The sequence below is a fragment of the Talpa occidentalis genome, unplaced genomic scaffold, assembly GCF_014898055.3.
Source record: "Talpa occidentalis isolate TD23 unplaced genomic scaffold, MPIMG_talOcc4v2.1 talOcc4.5, whole genome shotgun sequence".
NCBI classification, from domain to species: domain Eukaryota; kingdom Metazoa; phylum Chordata; class Mammalia; order Eulipotyphla; family Talpidae; genus Talpa; species Talpa occidentalis.
Window position 1 is genome coordinate 125,954,312 of NW_023604861.1, and position 20,736 is coordinate 125,975,047.

General features: G+C 46.0%; 2 protein-coding genes across 6 annotated transcripts in view; one reads left to right on the top strand and one right to left on the bottom strand.

Annotated features, from left to right (window-relative positions):
- Positions 1-288: 288 nt before the first annotated feature.
- Positions 289-8,728, top strand: ADGRF3 (adhesion G protein-coupled receptor F3). Its single transcript, XM_054701264.1, has 13 exons — positions 289-375; positions 1,318-1,378; positions 1,803-1,943; positions 2,305-2,473; positions 2,874-3,121; positions 3,642-3,851; positions 4,373-4,516; positions 4,671-4,867; positions 5,199-5,378; positions 6,175-7,557; positions 8,033-8,074; positions 8,163-8,225; positions 8,669-8,728. The coding sequence occupies exons 1-13, from the start codon at positions 289-291 to the stop codon at positions 8,726-8,728; spliced, it is 2,985 nt and encodes a 994-aa protein (XP_054557239.1).
- Positions 8,729-14,810: 6,082 nt separating this feature from the next.
- HADHB (hydroxyacyl-CoA dehydrogenase trifunctional multienzyme complex subunit beta) overlaps positions 14,811-20,736 on the bottom strand; it is a 33,387-nt gene continuing 27,461 nt past the window's right edge. For all 5 annotated transcript variants that reach the window (XM_037528391.2, XM_037528393.2, XM_037528392.2 and 2 more), the window contains exons 12-16: positions 20,645-20,692; positions 19,592-19,679; positions 19,141-19,215; positions 18,266-18,430; positions 14,811-15,361 (exon numbers count right to left, since the gene is read on the bottom strand). In XM_037528391.2, the coding sequence (XP_037384288.1) occupies positions 15,326-15,361; positions 18,266-18,430; positions 19,141-19,215; positions 19,592-19,679; positions 20,645-20,692 (412 nt within the window). In that variant the 3' untranslated portion in view covers positions 14,811-15,325. The remainder of the gene's footprint in view (positions 15,362-18,265; positions 18,431-19,140; positions 19,216-19,591; positions 19,680-20,644; positions 20,693-20,736) is intronic.

Genomic DNA, 20,736 nt, shown 5'->3' on the forward strand with positions numbered 1-20,736 from the left:
ACTGACCTAATGTGCACCAAGCAGCACGCCCCATGGCTCAGTATCAATTATAGAATATAGAATTGAAAAATGTAGAAAAGTAGGAAAACAGCCAATTCCTACCAGGAACCCAGAGTGACCTGTATGCCCATTTGACTTGGTCATGGGCTGTAGCACTTCCTCTATAAATTCAGTCCTGGCTCCCTGCCACTCTACTCCCCACCCCTGTGCACTGCACTACCAGGATTCTCAGAGGAAATTTGCATCACGCAGCAGCAGGAAGGCTCTTGAGGACTGCTTCACTGAGCCATGGTCTGTTCAGGGGCTGCCCCAGTGCTACTCCTGGCCATGACTCTCCCCTTGGTGGGGTCACCGCCTGCCGAAGCATCCCAACCTGTAAGTAAGACTGGGTTCCTGGAAGGCCCAGGGAAAGTCTGTAGAGGTGAAGTTAGGGGCCTAGGTATGAGAGGAGTGAGGTATGGAGGCAAAGGGCTGGAGGAAGAGCAAATAATGTATAAAAAACAGATGATTTTTTATAGGTTCACCTTATTTAAGCCTCAGAGTTCAGTCTTCCAAGGTATGGGGAGAGCTTTTGTTTCTTTCCTTGGGTCCTGTGAATTCCAATGATGCCTGCTGAACTTTGGATGAGGGCTCTTACAGTCAAGCTGGCAATTTAAAAATGCAAAGAAAACTTTCCCAGATTTGGGGACCAGTGGCGCAGAGGACCGGAGAGACTGGAGGAAAGGAAGCAGAGTCTAGATGAGTACTTTCTGCTCTGTTTCTCCCACTGGGTATCTTTATCTCTAGCTACAACCTTATCTATGTCAGTAGCTGTTTTCAGATCCATATCCAAATGTACCTGCAAGCTTGAGAGGAAGAGGAGTTGGTGAGGAAACAGTTTACTGGGGGGGGGGGGCAATTCCCATAATGGAATTAGAGGTCCCCAAGTCTCAGGCAGCTTTGGCCGCCTCTCCCTTTGGAGCTCCAGATCCAGCCATTTCAATTACCCTAGAAATCAGGGTCAGGTAAATTCAGGAAGGAATTAAGCAAAGCATGTTGACTCTCCAGGTGTGTTTGGTTCCTGGGTTCAGGTCGAATGAGCAGGCCCTGGTGGGGCCTCTGGGGCTGCTTCCTGACACCTTTCTGACAGAAGAGGGAATCAGAAGCTTGATTTCCTCTTCTGATGTGCCCACTTGACTTCAGGCAAAAGGAGGCACTTCCAAGAGGAGTCCTGCCCAATGAGCCAAGCTAGCCCTGGAACCACAGTGAAGAGGGTATCCCAGGAGAAACTTGGGGTCAACCTCTGCTCAGCAGCCTCTCCTCTGTGCTCTGTTCCAGGGACAGGGTCAGACTGGAGGGGAAACTGGGCAGCAACTGGACCAAGAGAATGCAGCAGGTGGTGAGTGGATGGGCAGGAGGAGTGGAAGGAGGAGAGGGAGAAGGCAGAAAGAAAGGACTAGAAGAGGCACAACAAGGGTGTACTAGGCAAACAGGGAGGACTGGATCTGGCAAGTCTGGTCAGGCAGGTCCCACATTCACCAGCTTCGAGTAGGCCTTGGGAAGTCAGTCCTCTTAGAGGATGTCATCTATAAAGTAGAGGGTGTTGGGTGGGGGGCGGTGACATGAAACAGTGCATCTGAATGCACCTTAGGGTGATGCGATGAGGCCTTAAGACCTTCCCGAGTCCTATCTGGGCCAGGTGACCTATGGGAAGTGGGACTCATAGGCTGTCTGGCAGTGACCAGCCAAGTGTGGGAGGCAAAAGGTGTAGGACCCATGGCCTTGCTGCCGCTCCTCTCCAGCTGCATCCTCTGCTCCTGCAGACTCAATGCTGCTCTCAGTCTATGCTCTGCTGGGCTTGTCAAATGAGACCTGGAGGAAGGAGCTCTCCAGGACCCTGAATCTGCCCCCTGCCTCAGCTTCCTCCCCACCAATATCTCTCACTGGCCTCAGCCTCACGACAGGTAGGGGAGACATTCTACTGGCCTCCCCGTCTCTGCGCCACTTCTTGTGTGGGAAGAGGGCTCAGCAGAAGCAAACATGGGCTTCCCAAACAGTTTGGCTGGAGTCCCTGCCTCTGCTCCCTGGAGGCAGCTCCTGCCCCACCTCCCCACCAAACCCCACCTTCCTTTCCTGCCCCCGCCTCCAGCTTCCAGCCTTTGCAGAGGGCCTGGGATTTCTCTACCTCCACCCCTACACCCTTGTCCAGCACTGGGACCTCAGTGACTATGAACCCTAGTGAAGGGCCAGCCCTGGAGGGTGCGTGTGACTGACACTGGCTTTCTCAGACAGCCCCTTACTTCTCATTCCCCAACCCCGTCACAGAGTGTCGCGTCCTCCAGGAATCCCGCCATTGTGCCTGCCTCTCTGGGTACCAGTGGAATGTCAGTGTCTGCTCCCAACACCCGCCCTGCGAACAGCCCCACAAACACCAGCCTTGCGACTGTCTCATCTTCCGCCCTACTGAAGCCGGCTACTGCCAGCTGCTGCCACCTGGTGAGGAGGGCTGGGAACTTGGAAGGCTATGACCCCAAGTGAAAGAAACCCTCTCTGTGGTCCTCTCCTCTCTGACCCCTGTGCTTGTGCCAGCTGGCACGTGCCCAGCAGCTCCCTGGGGTGCCAGCCAGCACAGGCCCTGAACTTGGGACTCGAGTAGTCAGACTGATGAGCGACACAGCTCCAGAGACACACGGACAAGGAGAGACAATTCTCTCCTGGGGAAGGGGAAATCAGACCAAAACGACCCTGTTGGGTTCCTGATGACAGAGGGGGTCTTCCTGACCAGACCGCAGGGGTTACACTCTCCCAGGAACAAGACAAAAGAAAAGGTGCCAGGCGGGGAGAAGTGAGGAGTGCGGGCTTAGCCGCATTGAGAACCACAAGGCCCTGCTCCAGGGGTCCCCTGTCTTCTGCCTCCCCACAGTGCCCGGGACCCTGAGTCTGAACTCCTGGCTGCAGACGCCTGGTCACACACTGAACCTGACCCTCCTTGCAAACCACCAGACCACCAACCTGAGCTGGCTCCTGTGGCGCCCAGGGAGCCCCAGGCCCATCCCCCTGCAGCAGGGCACACGCGTGTCTCTGACCTCCAGCCAGGGCCGGGCTGTCCTCAGCATCTCCAGCATCTCCCAGAAGTGGGCAGGTAGCCAGCCTAGCCCTCCCTCCTGCTCCCGCGCGCCCTTCTCTTCCCTCTCTTTTTTCTCCACTGCCCTCGACCCCGTCCTTGCTCCCTGCAGCGTCCTTTCTTTTCTCCTCTTTTCTTTTCCCCCTTCCACTCATTCCCGCTGAGGAATAAGGCTGAGGCTCGCTGACGTGAAGCCTGAGGGAAAATGCTGGAAAGGCGGTCTGCGTCAGCTGAGCTCGGATGCGAGTTTCTCATCAAGACGTTGAGGTGGCAGGAAAAGGGGAAGGCGGGCCGTGCCCTGGAAGGACAGGCGGTCATGCTGGAGGCTCATGGCTACAGGCTAATAAAAAGGGCCAGGAGCCCCTTCCCCTCATCTCTTCTCCCTCCTGGAAATCATTTGGGGGCAGGGCTCCTCCCGGCTGGGGTGAAGCCCTGGGTGGTCAGCAGAGGCTGGAGACTGCTGACCTGGGGTGTGGCCTGGGGAGCAGCAGAGCTTGCTGGCACAGAGCCAGGTGGTGCAGCAGGTGTGTATCTGCAGGCAAGTACATGTGCTGCTTTGAGGCCCAGGGATTCAGGTGGGAGCTGTACCAGATGGTGAAGTTGCCCCTGCAGGCAACTGAAGTGACTCAGCTTCCAGACCAGCTCTCCATCTCCTGCGCCACCTCCCCCGGCTTCCAGCTGAGCTGCTGCATCCCCAGGACACACCAGGAATACACGGCTTCCTGGAGCCCCGCCGAGGGCAGCCAAGGTAGGGCAAGTGGCCGGCGGACAAGGAGCACGGGGCAGGGGAGAGGGAGCCGGAGCAGGGAGTCTCCCCAGGCAGCTGGCTCTCCCGCTCCAGGAAGCAGAGGCTGCAATTCAACCCGGAGTTTCGGGTCCAAGTCCAGTCCTGTCCTCGGCCCCCCAGAGCAGCTCCAATTCTATCGGTACAACAAAAGCTACTGGGGTGTAGATCGCTTTTTGCAAAATGCTTCCATCCACACAATCTCAATGAACTCTCACCAACACGCTGTGAGGTTAATTTGATTCCTCATTTATAAAGGAGATACCTGTGGCTTCAAGTCCTGGAACTAGAGGTCCCTAGGGTCCCCTTCATCAGAGACCAAGCTTTGCCCTCAGTAATTTGATGCCCACATACCGCTCGGCTCTTCCCCATTGCTTCAGCCACTTCTGAAATTGCTAGAAAGACTGGAAGGGCATCTCTGGGCCTGCTGGGTTCTAGGTCTGTTTCTGCCACAGTGACTGTTCCCTTCCCTCCCTCACCCTCAGCCTCCTTAGTCAACACGTCGGCCTCCCAATGCCTGGTGCTGGCTCTTCAGCGCTGCCCTGCAGCTGACACCACGTACTTCTGTGTCCTGCAGAGCCCGGGACTCACCACTCTCAGGGTCCCCGTCTCTGTCACCATCATTCAGGGTATGTGGGGTTTCATGCCCCGCGGTCAACCTCACCTGTCCACCTGGACCGTTCCCTGCGCTGGGCCACAGGGCCAGACTACAGTCTGTGTAGGTCTGCCCAAGGGCTCGGGCTCAACTGCAGTGGCTGAGCCTTCCCTGAAATCATTCCTCAGATGGCGATATCACCTGCCCCGAGGACTCCTCAGTTGTTGCCTGGAATGTCACCAAAGCCGGCCATGTGGCTCAGGCACCGTGTCCTGTGGACAGGACAGGGATGGTGAAGAGGCCTTGTGGGCCTGATGGGGTTTGGGGGCCCATCCAGAACAGCTGCACAGACACAGGCCTCCTGGAATTGCTTCAAAGAGCCTGGGTAAAGCTTCTGACCCTGCTGCCCACACCCTCATCCTCGTGACCTGTCTACCCTTTCCTCACTCTGCACTCGAGGCCCAGCCTGCAGGTTATTCAGCTTCCCTAAACTGGGTGCCAGCAAGGTGAGGAAGTAGATGTGGGGGACTTAAAAGCACCTGCATGGTGGGGAAGGTGCTATTCTCAACCCTTAGTCCATCAAATGTCTGCCCCAACAGTATTGGATCGGTTCCTTCCATGATGGTGCTGTCATCGGGAGGGAGGAGCTGGGCAAGAGGAGAGTCTCTCAAGAGGACTCTCCCTCCAACCCCTTCTTGCTGTCTTGTCTGTCCCAGCTGCTACGGGGAGGCCAGGGCAAGCCTGCTGAGGAGGTGCCACCGATCCTGGCAGAGCTGCTAGAGCACGTGGTGGTGGTGAGCTCACCCTCTGACTTATTGGTACTGCTGGGCACCATGAAATCCCTGGCCAAGGTGGTGACAGACACCAGAACGCAGCTTAACCACAGTGCTCTGGAGGTAAGTGCTCTGAGCCACAGCAGGAGTCAGCTGAGTTATAGGGGGCCGGAAGTTCTTCTACCTCTGGGCACTGATGTCCCTCCGACATCACCACAAGCTGTCAGACAGCAGACCTCTCTGGAGGCCAAGTGTCGGCTCCCCTAGTCCACTTCTCCTCCTGGACAGCAGTCTCCGAGGCCACGGATTGTGCAAAAGGGAAGACACATGAGGTTGGGGGAGGCAGGAAGAGGCACAGAGGCAGTGGTGCACCTGCAGATGTGTGGCTGTAACGTGAATCCTCCCTCCCCCACCCCTCTAGCCCCAAGACAATGGCATGGAGATGCTCAAATATACGTGGCTTTGCTGTACTCACCTAAACTACCTGAGTATAGACATGGGTCGGTGACATATAAGCTGCAGCCAGACTAGCCTGCGGCAATGACACTTGTCCTTTGTGTCCGGGAATATGTATCAGACACGCCTGTGGCCATTCCTTCAGGACACAGTGCCCTCTACCACTGGGCACTAGTTTTGCAGAGCTGCAGGGGTCAAGGGATTCCTTGGTGGCCCCAAGGAATGGAGGGGAGGGAAGGTTGTCAGGTGAGAGGCTGAATGAGATCACATACTTGAAGATGCCCTAGTAGGGGGTGAACAGCTCTGGTTCTTCCCATCTTGAAAGTCTCTTCACACACCTGTTTTCTCCCCAACCTTAAGTCTTGCACTGGACCAGGGTGGATTTGGGGTCTAAAGTTCCCAGTGCCCTTGGCTTAGTGCTGCGGGCTCCTGGAGGCAGGGTTCATCTCTGTTGGGTATACAGGTTTTCCTGACAACCACAGACCAGGTCCTGGACATGGACACCAGCTCTCTGTGGACCCCAGCCCAGGCCCAGAAGCCTTCGGCAAGCTCAAATCTCCTGCTTGCCACAGAGACCCTGGCACGCAGCCTGGACCCACAGGATCACCCCTTCTCCCTCAGTTTGCCAAACGTGCAGCTAGAGACTCAGCTCCTCGGACCCACATTTCCTGGTGACTACAGAATCACCTTCTCCACTCAGCCCCCACTGCAGGTTCGGATCCCCAGGCACTCCCTGGCCCCACTGGGCCATAATGGAACCAATGTCAGCATTACTAGCTTGGTGCTACGAAAACTGGACCACCTGCTGCCCTCCAACTATGGACAAGGGCTGGGGGGCTCTCTCTATGCCACACCTGGCCTGGTCCTCTCCATTTCCATCACAGCAGGTGGCCAGACCTTTCACCAGGGAGAGGTTATCATGGACTTTGGGGGCAGAGATGGCATCGCCCACTGTGTCTTCTGGGATCACACTCTCTTCCAGGGTGAGGGGGGCTGGTCTGATGAAGGGTGCCAGGGGCAGGAAGCTGGTGTCAGCCCCACTACCCAGTGCATCTGCAGGCACCTCACTGCCTTCTCCATCCTTATGTCCCGACACACTGTTCCAGAAAACCGTACCCTGAAGCTACTGAGTGAGGTGGGCTTGGGGGCCTCCATTTTGGCACTGCTTGTGTGCCTGGCCGTGTACAGGCTGGTGTGGAGAGTCGTGGTACGGAACAAGGTTGCCTATTTACGTCACACAGCCCTGCTCCACGTGGCGCTTTCCCTGCTGGCTGCAGACACCTGCTTCCTAGGAGCCTCACTGCTTCCTCCCATGCCCCAAAGCCCACTCTGCCTGGCTGTTGCCTTCCTCACTCACTTTCTCTATCTGGCTACTTTTTTCTGGATGTTGGCCCAGGCCCTGATGTTGGCCCACCAGCTGCTGTTTGTCTTCCATCAACTGTCCAAGCACCGGGCACTCTCCCTGATGGTGGTCCTTGGCTACCTGTGCCCAGTGGGGTTTGCAGGTGTCACCCTGGGCCTCTACCTGCCCCAAGGGCAGTACCTGAGGGAGGGGGCCTGCTGGTTGAATGGGAAGGGTGGGGCACTCTACACCTTCGCGGGGCCAGTGCTGGCCATTGTGGGCGTGAACGGGCTGGTACTCACCATGGCTGTGCTGAAGTTGCTGAGACCTTCGCTGTCGGAGGGGCCCCAGGTGGAGACACGCCAAGCCCTTGTGGGAGTGGTCAAAGCCCTGCTCATTCTCACACCCATCTTCGGCCTCACCTGGGGACTGGGCCTGGCCACTCTGCTGGAAGAAGCCTCTCTAGTCCCTCAGTACATCTTCACCGTTCTCAACACTTTCCAGGTGGGTGGGTGATCAGGTGGTGATCACGCTTTCTCCCCTTTAAATGGCTTAAGTCACTGTCAGCCCCTTTTCAAGGAGGCATCCTGGTGGAGCAGAAGGAACTCAGGTTCGGGAATTTGAGAAGGCTTAGGTATGGATCCCAGTTTCTCCACTAATTAGTTGTACAATTTTGAACAGACCTGAGTCTTGTTTTTCTTATCTGTAAAATACCTGGATTTGCCAGAGAAGTCAGGCAGTTGTCAGTAGCTAATCCTTTTGTGTTCCCTTTTAACCATAACGCATATTTAAAAAAAAAAAAAAAAAGGCACCTAAAAAAGGATCCTTTGCACCAAATGGTGCTTAAGTAAGAAAAGCCGAGATGGAAAGCCTCAGGACGTGAATCTGACAAGAGGACAGCAGGGGAAGAGGAGGGAGCGAGTTGCTTTTGGTGGATTTCTTCTTCCTTGACAAGGTCTCTCCACATCATTCTTTGCAGGGTGTCTTCATCTTACTTTTTGGTTGCCTCATGGATAAGAAGGTGAGTCTGCCCAAAGAACCCCTGTCTGACTCGCAGTGCAAAGGCTGGCACTGTGATGGCATACCTGGGGCATTTACTTCTCCTGCAGGTACAAGAGGCTTTACTCAAACGCTTCTGTTGCACCGAGCCCCCCAACTCCACCATCTCGCGGGTGAGTTGCTGGCTTCAAACCTGTTCTCAAGAGCAGGTCAGAAGTAAATATCCTATGGCCTTCTCTGGAGGAGCTGGGCACAGCTGCAAGCTGAGAAGAGGCTTGGAGTGTACTTTAGAAAGAGCATGTTTCTGGTTCAAGCTTGCCAGCCATGGAAAAAGCAGCCCAGTCAGAGCAGGTCTCTCTGGGTTCCTCATTACAATGGGATTCCTGGTGACCCTCTTGACTGTGGTTACCCCACCTAGAAATCTGCCTCCAGTTACTATTTGAAGGGAAGAGGTAGGATGGCTACAGGTGGGAGTCACTGTCACTGAGAGCAAAGTTCCTAGGATAACTGCCGCCCAGCAGGAGGGCAGGCGAGAATACAAAAATGGAAACCACCACATCATAGGAGGGTTGACTAATAATAATCACCTGCTCCTGGGCTTGCCCACCTCTTCTAGGCTACTAATGAAACCTACATTCCAGAACACAGCGAAGGAAGAAATGAAGATGCCAGGTGAGAATGGCACTTTCTTGGGCATGAAGTGAACAGCGTGGAGTGAGAGGAATTGTAGCAAAGGGCTTCCTGGCAGAGCTCTTGACAGAGGGTTCCTCCTCATATGCCTTTCCAGCCCAAGGGGTGGAAAACAGACTTTCCCAGAGTCGCCATTTCTATGGGCTCGAGAAGGTGAGGCCTCAGAGGGTAGATGGCTAGCATCTCCTACTGCATTGCCAGAAAGCTGGAGGAACTTTTACCAACAACAACCCTTGACCCAGTTCATTCTAAAAATTCCTTTTTGCGCTGCAATTTTTTTAATTATTCTGAAAAGCCCTGGCTTTGCAGGAATTGCCATTGGTGGCTTGGTGTTCAGAGGGGAGGATAGCCTGCAGAGTGATGGGGGGTGGGGAGAGTGATGAGCTCTTTCACAGGAAGGCAGAAGCTTTGAATGAGCCCCAGACTCGCCCATGTTCCCTTAAGGGAGTTGAGGGTGTGTCCTTGAATCCACCAGGTTGGGGCCTGGCCCCATGCCAGAGCTCTAAACCTTCCCTGCTCCCAGAGTTCAGCACTCAGGAAAAACAGGTTTATGCCTCCTTTAGTCATCCACATTTCTCTTTCTGCTCCCCTAAATTATCCAAGCAAGAATAGTGTGGAAAACTAGCCAAAGCTACCTAATGAGTAAGTCTGCTTTTTCTGTACCAAAAAAAATCAAAGTTCAAAATAACTGCAAGTAAAACTGACTGAACCAGTTTTGACTAATCAACAGTTTGTGTTACAGATATATTTGCTAAAAATGATTTTAACTATCCAGTGACTTCTGATTATTCCTTCCCTATAGCCATGAAGAAAGGATGACCTAACTGACAGCAATGCTGATCTTCTGAATACAAGAGATGAAGGGCAGAATGTGGTTTGTTTCTTTTCAAAGTTCAGGAACAGGTGACACTATGTCCTTCCTTATCCTTTAACAATATCAATATAAAATGTATGCTTCGTAGACAAACGCAAATGTGACATGAGCACATTTGTAAGAATGTACTATAAATTTTCATATAGAAAGGTACCACAGACTCAGCAAGAATTAAGGAGAAAATATGGCAAATACTGACCTTTAAAAGTGACAGGATCTGGCTTAATCTCGATAGAGAGCAGGAAGATTAAAGAAAAGCTTTTAGAGGACATCAAGACAACTAGCAGAATTAACTCACGGAGCCTACAATAGCATGACAGGATTCTGAAAAAAAAAATTAAACTAGATAAATAAAAACACTCCAAAAAAAGTCTTAATTACAAAATTCATGGGTATGTTTATAAAATGGAAGGGAAAGTTTTTGGTTCAAATAAAATTGGATATGCTATCACATGCTATAAAAACATTTTTCTTACAAACACTATTCTTTTGCTAATGATCTATGTAAATATCTTAATTGCCTATAAGACTGCTTGAGTATTTCTCTGCATGGATTCATTCTTTCAAATAGAAGACATGAACTCATCAGGACAGTTGCATCATTCTATGGCTTGTATTTGTCCCATGGGAGGCAGGTAATGCTGAAATAGTGAAAGCTTTGCCTTGCTGGCTCCCCCAGCAACATAGTGATGTCTCTATTTCACTTTATTAATATTTACAGTCTTAATTTTTAAAATTACAGTTATGCATCACTTAACAAGAGGTAAGTTCTGAGAAGCACATCAGTGAGCAATTTTGTCACTGTGCCAGTGTCACAGCGTATAATTACCCAAACCTAGATGGTCCAGACTACACGCCTAGACCAGAAGAGACAGCCTATTGGGGACCTCCAACATATGTGCAGTCCATCACTGATTGAGACATTGTGAAGTGACGCATGGCTACATGAAAGACTTTTCTGATTACAAATTCAAATAATACTCTTTCACTTTAGAAGCAGCAGAGATTCTTTTTCTGAATCTGCTTTTATAAAAACATATGTGCTCATTTTCTTAAATGATTGCACATACTCAATGTATGCTCTGCTGGTAAAAACACACTTCAGATTTGGTAAATGAAATGACATTAAGATTTTGTTCACTTGTCTCTTACCATTTAAAAAAAAAAAAGGACTGAAAAAGAAGGCTCTGGAGGTAAATATAAGAAAATAAGATTTAGTAGAAACTCCATTTATAAAAAGAAGGCTTAAAGAAATAAGTGAACAGTTAGATGTTCAAAGGACGTTCATTCCAGTATGTTTACAGCCTCAAAAAAAGAGGTACCAAGGCCTCCCTGGTGGCGCAAGGGGTTAAGACGCAACCTATGAAGCTATCAGCAGCCACTGCAGCGCGAGTTCAATCCCTGGCCAGGGAGCTGCCCACATAGCACAGCAGACCTCTCCTGACTCACCCGCTGCTCCCCTCAACAGTGTATTTCAGTCAGTCTGCTTGTTCTGTTCCCCACTCTGTCTCTGGTGAATCCTCTCACCCCTCCCCCCACCTCTGGCCTGTACCCTAGCTCTTACATGCATAAATAAATAAATCTTTAAAAAAAACAAACCAGCATTTTCACCCAGAAATGGCTGGTATAGCAGGAGATACTGTAAACCTCCTTGGAATCCAATTCCTGCTGACTCTGTCATAAGATTGAACTTCTACAAGAAAATGCTCCGATGTCACAACATTTTTTACGGACCCATTTGCTTTACCTTTTGCCAATAGCAAGCGTGAAACTCCTGAATTTGGCAAAGGAATTAATTCTAGATAAACCTAGACTCTGAATCAAGTGGTCATGCAGCACTTTGAAATATTTCTGTTGAACCGAAAGTACAAAACCAGGAAATTACCAGACTATTTCATTAGCTAAAGAAACTTTTCAGTAATCATGGGTAATGATAGTAGCCATCTCAATGGGTAGGAAGTAATATCATACTGCAGTTTTGATTTGCATTTCCCTAACAATAATGTGGAACAGTTTTTCATGTTTAAATTTTCATGTTTAAATTCTTTGCCCATTTCTTTAACAAATGATGTTGGGGAAAACTTGACAGCTACAGATAAAAGAACGGAGCTCAATCATTCTCTAACTCCATTCACAAAAATAAATTCAAAATGGATTAAAGACCTGAATCCATAAAATACACAAAAGAAAAACACAGGTGACTGCACCCTAAAGATGGCAAGGGAAATGAAAGCAAAAATAAACAATTGGAACTACATCAAATCAAAAATATTTTGCACAGCAAAAGAATTAGCAGACTAAAAAGGTAACCACTGAATGGGAGAAGAGATCTGCACACCACATACCCAATAAGGGATTAATATCCAAGGTATATATGAGTTCTTTATAGAACTCATCCAATTTAACAATAAAACAACCCAATTAAAAAATAGGCAGAAGATACAAATAGACACTTTTCCAGAGGACATTCAGATGGTGAAAAGACTTATGAGAAAATGTTCATCATCACTTTATAAGGAAATGCAAATCAAAACCACAATGATGCATCATTTCACACCTGTGAGAATAACTTACATCAAAAAGACAGTGTTAGCCAGAATGTGAAAAAGATGAACACTCATATACTGTTAGTGGGAATGTATACTGGTGCCAGCCATTTTGGAAAGCAGTATGGACCTTTCTCAAAAAACTAAAACTAAAACTGCCATATGATTCAGAAGCATCCCACTTCTGGATATCTATCCAAAGAATATGAAATCATCAGCTCAAAGACTTATATGCATGATGATATTTTTCTCACCATTATTCATAACAGCTAAGATATGGAAGCAACCGAAGTGCCCACTGATAAAATGACTGAATAAAGACGTGGTGTATATACACACCATGCAGTATTATTCAGTTATAAGTAAATATAAAACCTTGCCATTTGTAGGAAAACAAAAGGAATTCAAGGGGATTATGAAAATTAGAAGGATAATGACAAACAGTGGATGATTTCACCTGTACGTGCAATATAAGGGAACTAAACAGGTAAATGGAGAAAAAAAATTAAACTAGCGGACACTGAAAACCGAAATGAGGTTACCAAAGCTGACGAGGGTGGAGGTGGGAGCAAGGGTATCCAGGAAGGGGCCTTCCCGGTGGTGCAAGGGGTTAAGCCTTAGCACTACAAAGCTATCAGCAATCATTGCAGCACAGTTTGACCCCTGGCCAGGGAGGTGACCCACATGGTGCAGCAGACCTCTCCTGTCTCGCTCGCTGCTCCCCTCAGCAGTTTATTTCAGTAGATTCACCTGTTCTGCTGTCTACTATGTCTCTGGTGAATCCTCTCACCCACTCACACCTCCAGTCTGTACCCCAGTTCTTGTGTACATAAAAAAATCAATCTTAAAAAGGAGGGGGTATTCAGTAAACAATGGATGATGGTAGGAATTTGGTTTTTGTTTTTTCTTTAAAAAATTATTTTTAATGAATTTTTTGCTCATTTTAAAATTGGGATTTTTTTTTTCTTTCAGTTTTTGAGCTGTAGCCAAATCCAGTATCATGCAGCTTTCCCCACTTACTTCTAAGAGTGTTGTAATTTTAGCTCTTATGTTTAAGTTTTTTATTCATTTTGAGTTAGTTTTTTGAATTTGATGTAAGGCAAGGGTCCAACTTCATTCTTGTGCATGTGAGTATGCAACTCTCCCGACATCATTTGTCCTTTCCACATTTAGTGGTCTTGGCATCCTTGCAGAAAATCATTTGACCACATACGTGAGAGTTTATTTCTGGGCTTTTTAAAGCTACTAACTAAATTCTATGCTTTATTCAGATTTTGCCAGTTTTTCAACAGCCCTTTTTCTGTTTCAGAATCTATTCCAGGACAGCACAGTACATTAGGTTGTCATGTCTCCTTAGCCTCCTGTGGTTTGTGACCATTTCTCAGTATCCTCTAATTTTTCCTAACCTTAGTAACTTGAGCATTAGTCAAGTATTTTATAGAGTATCTTTCAATTTGGACTTATCTGATGTTTTTTCACGACTGGACTGGGTTACAGGTGAAGCACTCCTTTGACGACAGCACACAAGGAGGTATGATATCCACGTGACAGCACTAACGATGTTAAATTCAGTCATTTGCTCAAGCTAGTGTTTGCTGTTTCTCTCCATTATATCGTTTCCTTATTTTTCCTTGTCTTACTCTATTTCCTGGAGTTGGGTCACTAAGTTTAGCCCCCACTCAAGGCAGGAGAGGGAGGCTCCTAGAGCCTCCTAGAGCATGGAATATCTACATGGAGTGTTTGGAATTCTGCTGTAAGAGTATTCCCTTGATTCTAAATTTTAGGAATTATTTTTACCTGATATGCAGATATCCTAGAAATGTACTTAGTTTTCCCTGATTTTGAAGCTTTCCTGTAGATGAGTAATCATTATTTACAGTATTTTGCAGTTTGAGAGTAATGTTACCATGAACATACCTACACATGTTTTCTGGTAATCGGGTGCATATTTCAGGAAATATAGCAAAGAGCAGGCCGGGCTGTGGACATTGAGTCATATTCAAATATAAAGATGATGCCAGATGGTTTTCCAAAGTGGTTGCACCTATTGGCATTCTCACCAGCACTGTACAAAAGTTCCTCCCCTCACCAACACTTGGGATTCTCAGTCTTGTTCATTTTGCAAGTCTGACAGATATAAAATCTCATTGTGATTTTAATTTGTTTTTTCTTGATTAATGAGCATTTTACATTTTGGTTTCTATTGAATTATGTTCTTAGCAGGCTCACAGTTGGCTAAAATAGTTAGAAATTACAATTAAGTTATCAAAGGCAAAATCTGCCCCCCAGCTGAAAGAACCAGTCTTTCCCGATAATAAAATAATAAAGCCAGGGCCTCCCTGGTGGAGCAGCAGTTGAGCACCGGGTTGCAAAGCTGCCCACAGCCTCTGCAGCGCCCGTTCGATCCCTGGCCACCAGCGAGGGTCCCACATGGCGCGCAGACCTCTCCTGCCGCCGCTGCTCCCCTCGGCAGAGTACTTCGTCAATCTGCCTGCTCTGCTCTCCCCTCTGGCTCTGGTGAATTCTCTCACCCTCCCGCGCTTCTGACTGTACCCAGTGCTTAAATAAATAAATAAATAAATAAATCTTAAATAAATAAATAAATAAATAAATAAATAAATAAAATAATAAAGCCAACAGTTCTCTCATCTCTACTTTATTGGGGTTAACCATTATGGTGTTTATGTATCTAAACATTTACTGTAAATTCTCAGTGACGTTTAGACTTTGAATTATCTTTCCATAACTAAGTTAATTAGGCACATTGGTTTGCATTTTATAGAAGACACTTTATCTTTAGGTCACAAATAAGAATGGGTATAAATGTGCAAACATTACAAAAATGATTCCAAATCTCAGCTAATCTCTTTTTCTAAATTGTAACCATTCATTTAGTCCTTAAGGAAGAGACAAAAAAAAGAATTGCTTAAATGTGTTACTGATGAGACTCTGGTGACTAAGAAATCCCTGAAGAAGCAGTAAGCCGTGATTACTGGAAAGCTCACATACTGGCAAGGTTTAATTGCAAAGTATTTTACAGAGGCCACAAAGTTTGTTTTCCTAAGAGGAGCTGGGAACTATAGATGTCATTCAGTAATGCATTGAAATGGCATTGCCTACTGTGAGTGTTGCACACAAATTCCAGGTCACCTCCGTCTTGCTCTTATTTTGGATAAGCTTCCACTATCATAGCATGTCCCTGTAAAGGAAAAAAAGCTCAATTAGAACAATGAAATGAAAAGCAATTGAAACTAGTCATACAGAGTCAAGAGAACAAAGTAAATAGTACGGATTTTGAGGTTTGAACTCTGGCTCTCACATTCAATTGCTGAGTGAGCATGAAGTTATAGTAGCCATTCTGAACTTCACTTCCTCTATACAATGGGACATGTGGTGCCTACTTCATAGTATATTTGTAAGTATTAAGATGTATGCAATACATATACACACAAACACATATCTATATACATAAATAACCATAATACAGTGAATGCCAACAAAAATAAATTTCTAGATGAGAAAATGGAACTTTGAAAAAAGGTTGAGTAATTCATCCAAATCTTCAGAGCTATAAAGTAACAGAGTGAGAATTAAAAACATGTCTAGTTGATTCCAAAGCCTGGACTCTTCCACGCTATTCTATTCAAGTTAAGAAGATCTGAGGGCCCAAAACGTAAGAAGGGACAAAATCTCTTCTCTAGCACTATGCACAGTGCTATGTACTTATTTTCCCAGTTTAAATCTCACTTAGAGGACCTCCTGGGTGGCGCAAGGGGTTAAGCATCAGCACTGTGCAGCTATCCACAGCTACTGAAGCCCGAGTTCAATTCCCAGCCAGGGAGGTGACCCACACAGTGCAGCAGACCTCTCCTGTCTCACCTGCTGATCCCTCAACAGTGTATTTCAGTTAATTCGCCTGTTCTGCTCCCCACTCTGTCTCTGGTGAATCTTCTCACCCCCTGCACCTCTGGCCTGTACCCCAGCTCTTGTATGCATAAATAAATCTTTAAAAAAATAAATCTCACATTGAAATTTATTAATTAATTAGTCTAAATCCTACCTGATCATCATGATCATTCTATCCTTTGGACAACCATCAAGCAGTTTAAGAGCCTAACTAATCCCTTTACTTCTAGGTTCAATTCAAACCTCACACATATTAAGCAACTATTATTTATAAGGCTCTAAGCTGAATACTGTATGGGTATAAAAAGTTGCTACATGATGTCCATCCTCAATCTAGTATATACCTGAGTTCAAAAAAGTTACAATAGGGGCCTCCCTGGTAGCACAAGGGGTTAAGACAAGGCACTATGAAGCTATCCTCAGCCACTACAGCACCAGTTTGATTCCTGGCCAGGGAAGCTGACCCACATGGCGCAGCAGACCTCTCCTGTCTTGCCTGCTGCTCCCCTCAGCAGTATATTTCAGTCAATCCGCCTGTTCTGCTCCCCACTCTGTCTTTGGTGACTCCTCAACCCCTGCACCTGTGATCTACATCCCAACTCTTGTATGCATAAATAAATAAAAATAAAATCTTTTTTTAAAAAAGTTACAACAAATACCTTGAGAAAGACAGAAGCAAACAAAAAGGAACAGGGATCAAGTGCTTTGACTGACTTGGTATTGTCATAGAAGTGTCCAGAGTTAGGCAAAATATTCCTTCCCCACTTTTATTTAAAACGTTATTTTCCTGTTCCAAAATCTTTTATATTGCTCTAGATCAGTGGTTCTCAACTGGGGATGATTTTGCCCCACCATCCTGGAGATATTCAGCAATATGTGGAAATGTTTTTAGTTGTTCCAAATGCATATGGGGGAGAGGGGGTATGCTGTTGTTGGTATCTAGTGGGTAGAGATATTGCTAAATATTCTAAAACACGGGCCTCCCTGGTGCACAAGGGATTAAGACACAACCTATGAATCGATCAGCAGCCACCGCAGCACGAGTTCGATCCCCGGCCAGGGAGTTACCCACATGGCGCAGCAGACCTCTCCTGTCTCGCCTGCTGCTCCTCTCAGCAGTGTATTCCAGTCAGTCTGCCTGTTCTGCTCCCCACTCTGTCTCTGGTGAATCCTCTCACCCCTCCCCAACCTCTAGCCTATACCACAGTTCCTGGATGCATAAGTAAAATAAATCCTTAAAAAAATATATCAAATGTGGGCCTCCCCGGTGGTGCAGCGGTTGAGCGCTGGGTTGCGAAGCTGCCCGCAGCCTCTGCGGCACTGGTTCGATCCCCGGCTGCTCCCCGGCCACCGGAGGAGGGTCCCACATGGCGAGCAGACCTCTCCTGCCGCCCGCTGCTCCCCTCAGCAGTGTACTTCGGTCCTTCTGCCTGCTCAGCTCCCTGCTCTGGCTCTGGTGAATTCTCTCACCCTCCCGCGCTTCTGACTGTGCCCAGTGCTTGTATAGATAAATAAATAAATCTTAAAAAAAAAAAAGAAAAAATAACATTAAAAAAAAAATATATATATATCAAATGTTAATAACAGTGGTATCTGGTTAGGGAATTATACATATGTGATTCTAATTTTTTTCATATACATTGTACTTTCCATAATGAGCATATATTACTTTAAAAACTACAACAAAAAAAGGGTACACACTTCTTTAGGACAAGAAAATATCTTGGATTTAAAGAGCATCTTCTTTCTAAAGTATTATCAAAATTAAAATACCTCTCTCCCGCTAAAAAGTTTTTCTGGTTATCAATCATCAGAAATACTGCTTTAAGAATTTTTCAAACTAAGGGGTCTCCCTTGTGGTACAAGGGGTTAAGTCTCAGCACTATAAAACTATCCGCAGCCACTACAGGACATGTTAGATCCCAGGCCAGGGAGGTGACCCACATGGTGCAGCAGAACTCTCCTGTCTTGCCCGCAGCTCCTTTCAGCAGTGTCTTTCAGTAGATCCATCTGTTCTGCTTCCCACTCTGTCTCTGGTGAAACCTCTCACTCCTACATCTCTGGCCTGCAACCCAACTCTTGTATGGATAAATAAATCTTAAAAAAGAATTTTTCAAACTAAACTAAATTAAACATTCTTGAATGAACTTATTTTTGTTTTTGAGAAAATGACTTTCCAGAAGCTACTATGACATACCTGTCCTCCAGCTGCACAGGCAGCCACTAACCCATACTGGCCTCCATCCCTCCGCAATCTGTTAGCAGCTGCCATAACCAGCCGGCAACCAGTGGCCCCAAATGGGTGTCCCAAGGACAGAGATCCACCCCAGTTATTAAACTTGTCCAACGGAGGCAATCCAACCTGACAGCCACAAAAAAAAAAATAAATAAATAAATGTAAAGATGAGTTTACTTAAGGTAAGAATCAGGCCAGGATTTGAATAGTAGGAAGTTATAACAATGGAGGAAAATAACTTAAGATGAATCACAAATTATTTCACTATAAATATATAAAAATATACAAAAAAGTTCTAGGTCAATAATGAAAGCATTTATTTTCATCTAACATTAGAATGAAAAGACTAATAGACAATCTAAATTTTTGCTTTTATTCTTTCTAAAGAATTTCCAGAGTTGAAATATTTCAACTCAGAAATACATTTAATAAACACAAAATTCTTAGTAAGAAGTTGATTTCCCCATTAATTTTATTATAGGTAATTAGGCTTTAAATATTAAAATACTTAGAAATTCAGGGCCTCCTCTTTTGGCACAGCGGTTGAGCGCTGGATTGCGAAACTGCCCGCAGCCTCTGCAGCACCAGTTTGATCCTCGGCTGCCAGCAAGGGGCCCACATGGCGCGCAGACCTTTCCTGCCGCGCCCTCTGCTCCCCTCAGGTATATTTCATCAGTCTGCCTGTTCTGTTCCCCACTCTGGCTCTGGTGAATTCTCTCTCCCTCCCGTGCTTCTGACTGTACCCAGTGCTTGTATAAATAAATAAATAAATCTTTAAAAAATAAATAAAGTACTTAGAAATTCAAGCATATTTTTAAGCAGAAATTTAAACTTACCTTGGTTTTTCTACCCATGCAGTTTTGTGCAAACCAATCAGAATCCATGGCTTTAAAATTAGCCAAAATCTGACCCTAAAAGGGAAAATAATTCAATAAAGACCTTGCTATTACTGTCCTTAAGGACTTTCTTTAGGCATGAGTTTGTCTAACTTTAAATTTGAGGAAATCTTTTTAAATTTTTGGTGAAAATTTCCTAAAGAAACAATGTGGAACTTTTGAAGGGAATTAAGAGATAGCCTCAAAAGATATGCTTTTCAACATTAAGTGTGACCCTTGATTCCCTCCCTTTACACCTTGCACCCCACCAGCACTGAAGGTTAGTACTTCAAATGTCAAGTTCCACACCTGTTTTACTCATAGCATAAACCACACCTTGCTCTCTCCTACATACTCAGACTATGTTTTTTTTATTACAGTCTTTTCACATATACCTTTAAAATAAACTTACTGAGAAAGCTTCATGAAATTCAAAAGCATCAATATCATTCATTGTTAATCCCGCCTTTTCTAGAACTTTTGGAGTAGCATATGTTGGTCTGAGAAGAAAAAATAAGTATTACATTACAACTTTAATTTTTAACCTAAGAGCTCTATCACATCCCCCAAACTGAGTTTTCCACAGAAATTACAGAGTCCTCCATTCATTCACTCATTCTACTGTAAAATACTGGAGATACAACAGTGAACTGAACAGCCATGACCTCTGCCCTTATGCAGTTTATATTCTCTAGTTATAAACAGATAATAAATAAGTAAACAATAAAAGAGAAGGACTAACTAATAATGTAAAGCGCTAGAAGAACACAGAGTTAAAGTGCAAAACATAGGAAAGGACATGGCTACTTTGAAGGACAAAATGGAGGCCAACGAAGGTAGACTCTTGTGAGGTGTGCAGGGAAGAGGAAATAATATATTAGGAGGCTTTTAATAAAAGGCTATTATGAATAGATGACAGCAATATGAAAAACATGTTTATGATATCTTAATAAAGAGGACCTCCCTGGTGGTGCAAGGGTTTAAGCCTCAGCACTATGATGCTATCTGCAGCCACTGCAGCACGAGTTTAATCCCTGGTCAGGGAGATGACCCACATGGCACAGCAGACCTTTCCTGTCTCCCCCGCTATGCCCCTCAGCAGTGTATTTCAGTCAATCCACCTGTTCTGTTCCCCATTCTGTCTCTGATGAATCCTCTCACCCCCTACACTTCTGGCCTACACCCCAGCTCTTGGAAGCATAAATGAATAAAATAAATCTTAAAAAAAATACAAAGTTCTGTGTGTGTATATAATAATTACAAGTAGATATGTACAGAAAAATGGAAAAGAATCTAAAGCTATAAAATAATAAACCAAAATAAAAGATTACTATCATTTAAAAAAACCCAACAGACAACCAATTATGATTTCAGGGCTTAATAGACTTTAAAATCTATGTAGCTAACTTTAAAATCTATGTAGCTAACATGATAATATAGTCCACGGATATACACTGCCACCTACCCGAGTAAAAGTTGATCTTTTGGATCCTGGGACACATACACAAAATCCCTAAGTAAAAAACAGAGACGTTAGCTCCAGTAATAAAGAAACCA

Bases quoted from the DNA above. Each gene is read 5' to 3' on its own strand.
- ADGRF3 (XM_054701264.1), top strand. From the start codon at position 289: ATGGTCTGTTCAGGGGCTGCCCCAGTGCTACTCCTGGCCATGACTCTC. The intron at 3,852-4,372 runs GTAGGGCAAGTG...CCTCACCCTCAG, and splicing joins CCCCGCCGAGGGCAGCCAAG to CCTCCTTAGTCAACACGTCG. The intron at 8,226-8,668 runs GTGAGTTGCTGG...CACCTCTTCTAG, and splicing joins CCAACTCCACCATCTCGCGG to GCTACTAATGAAACCTACAT.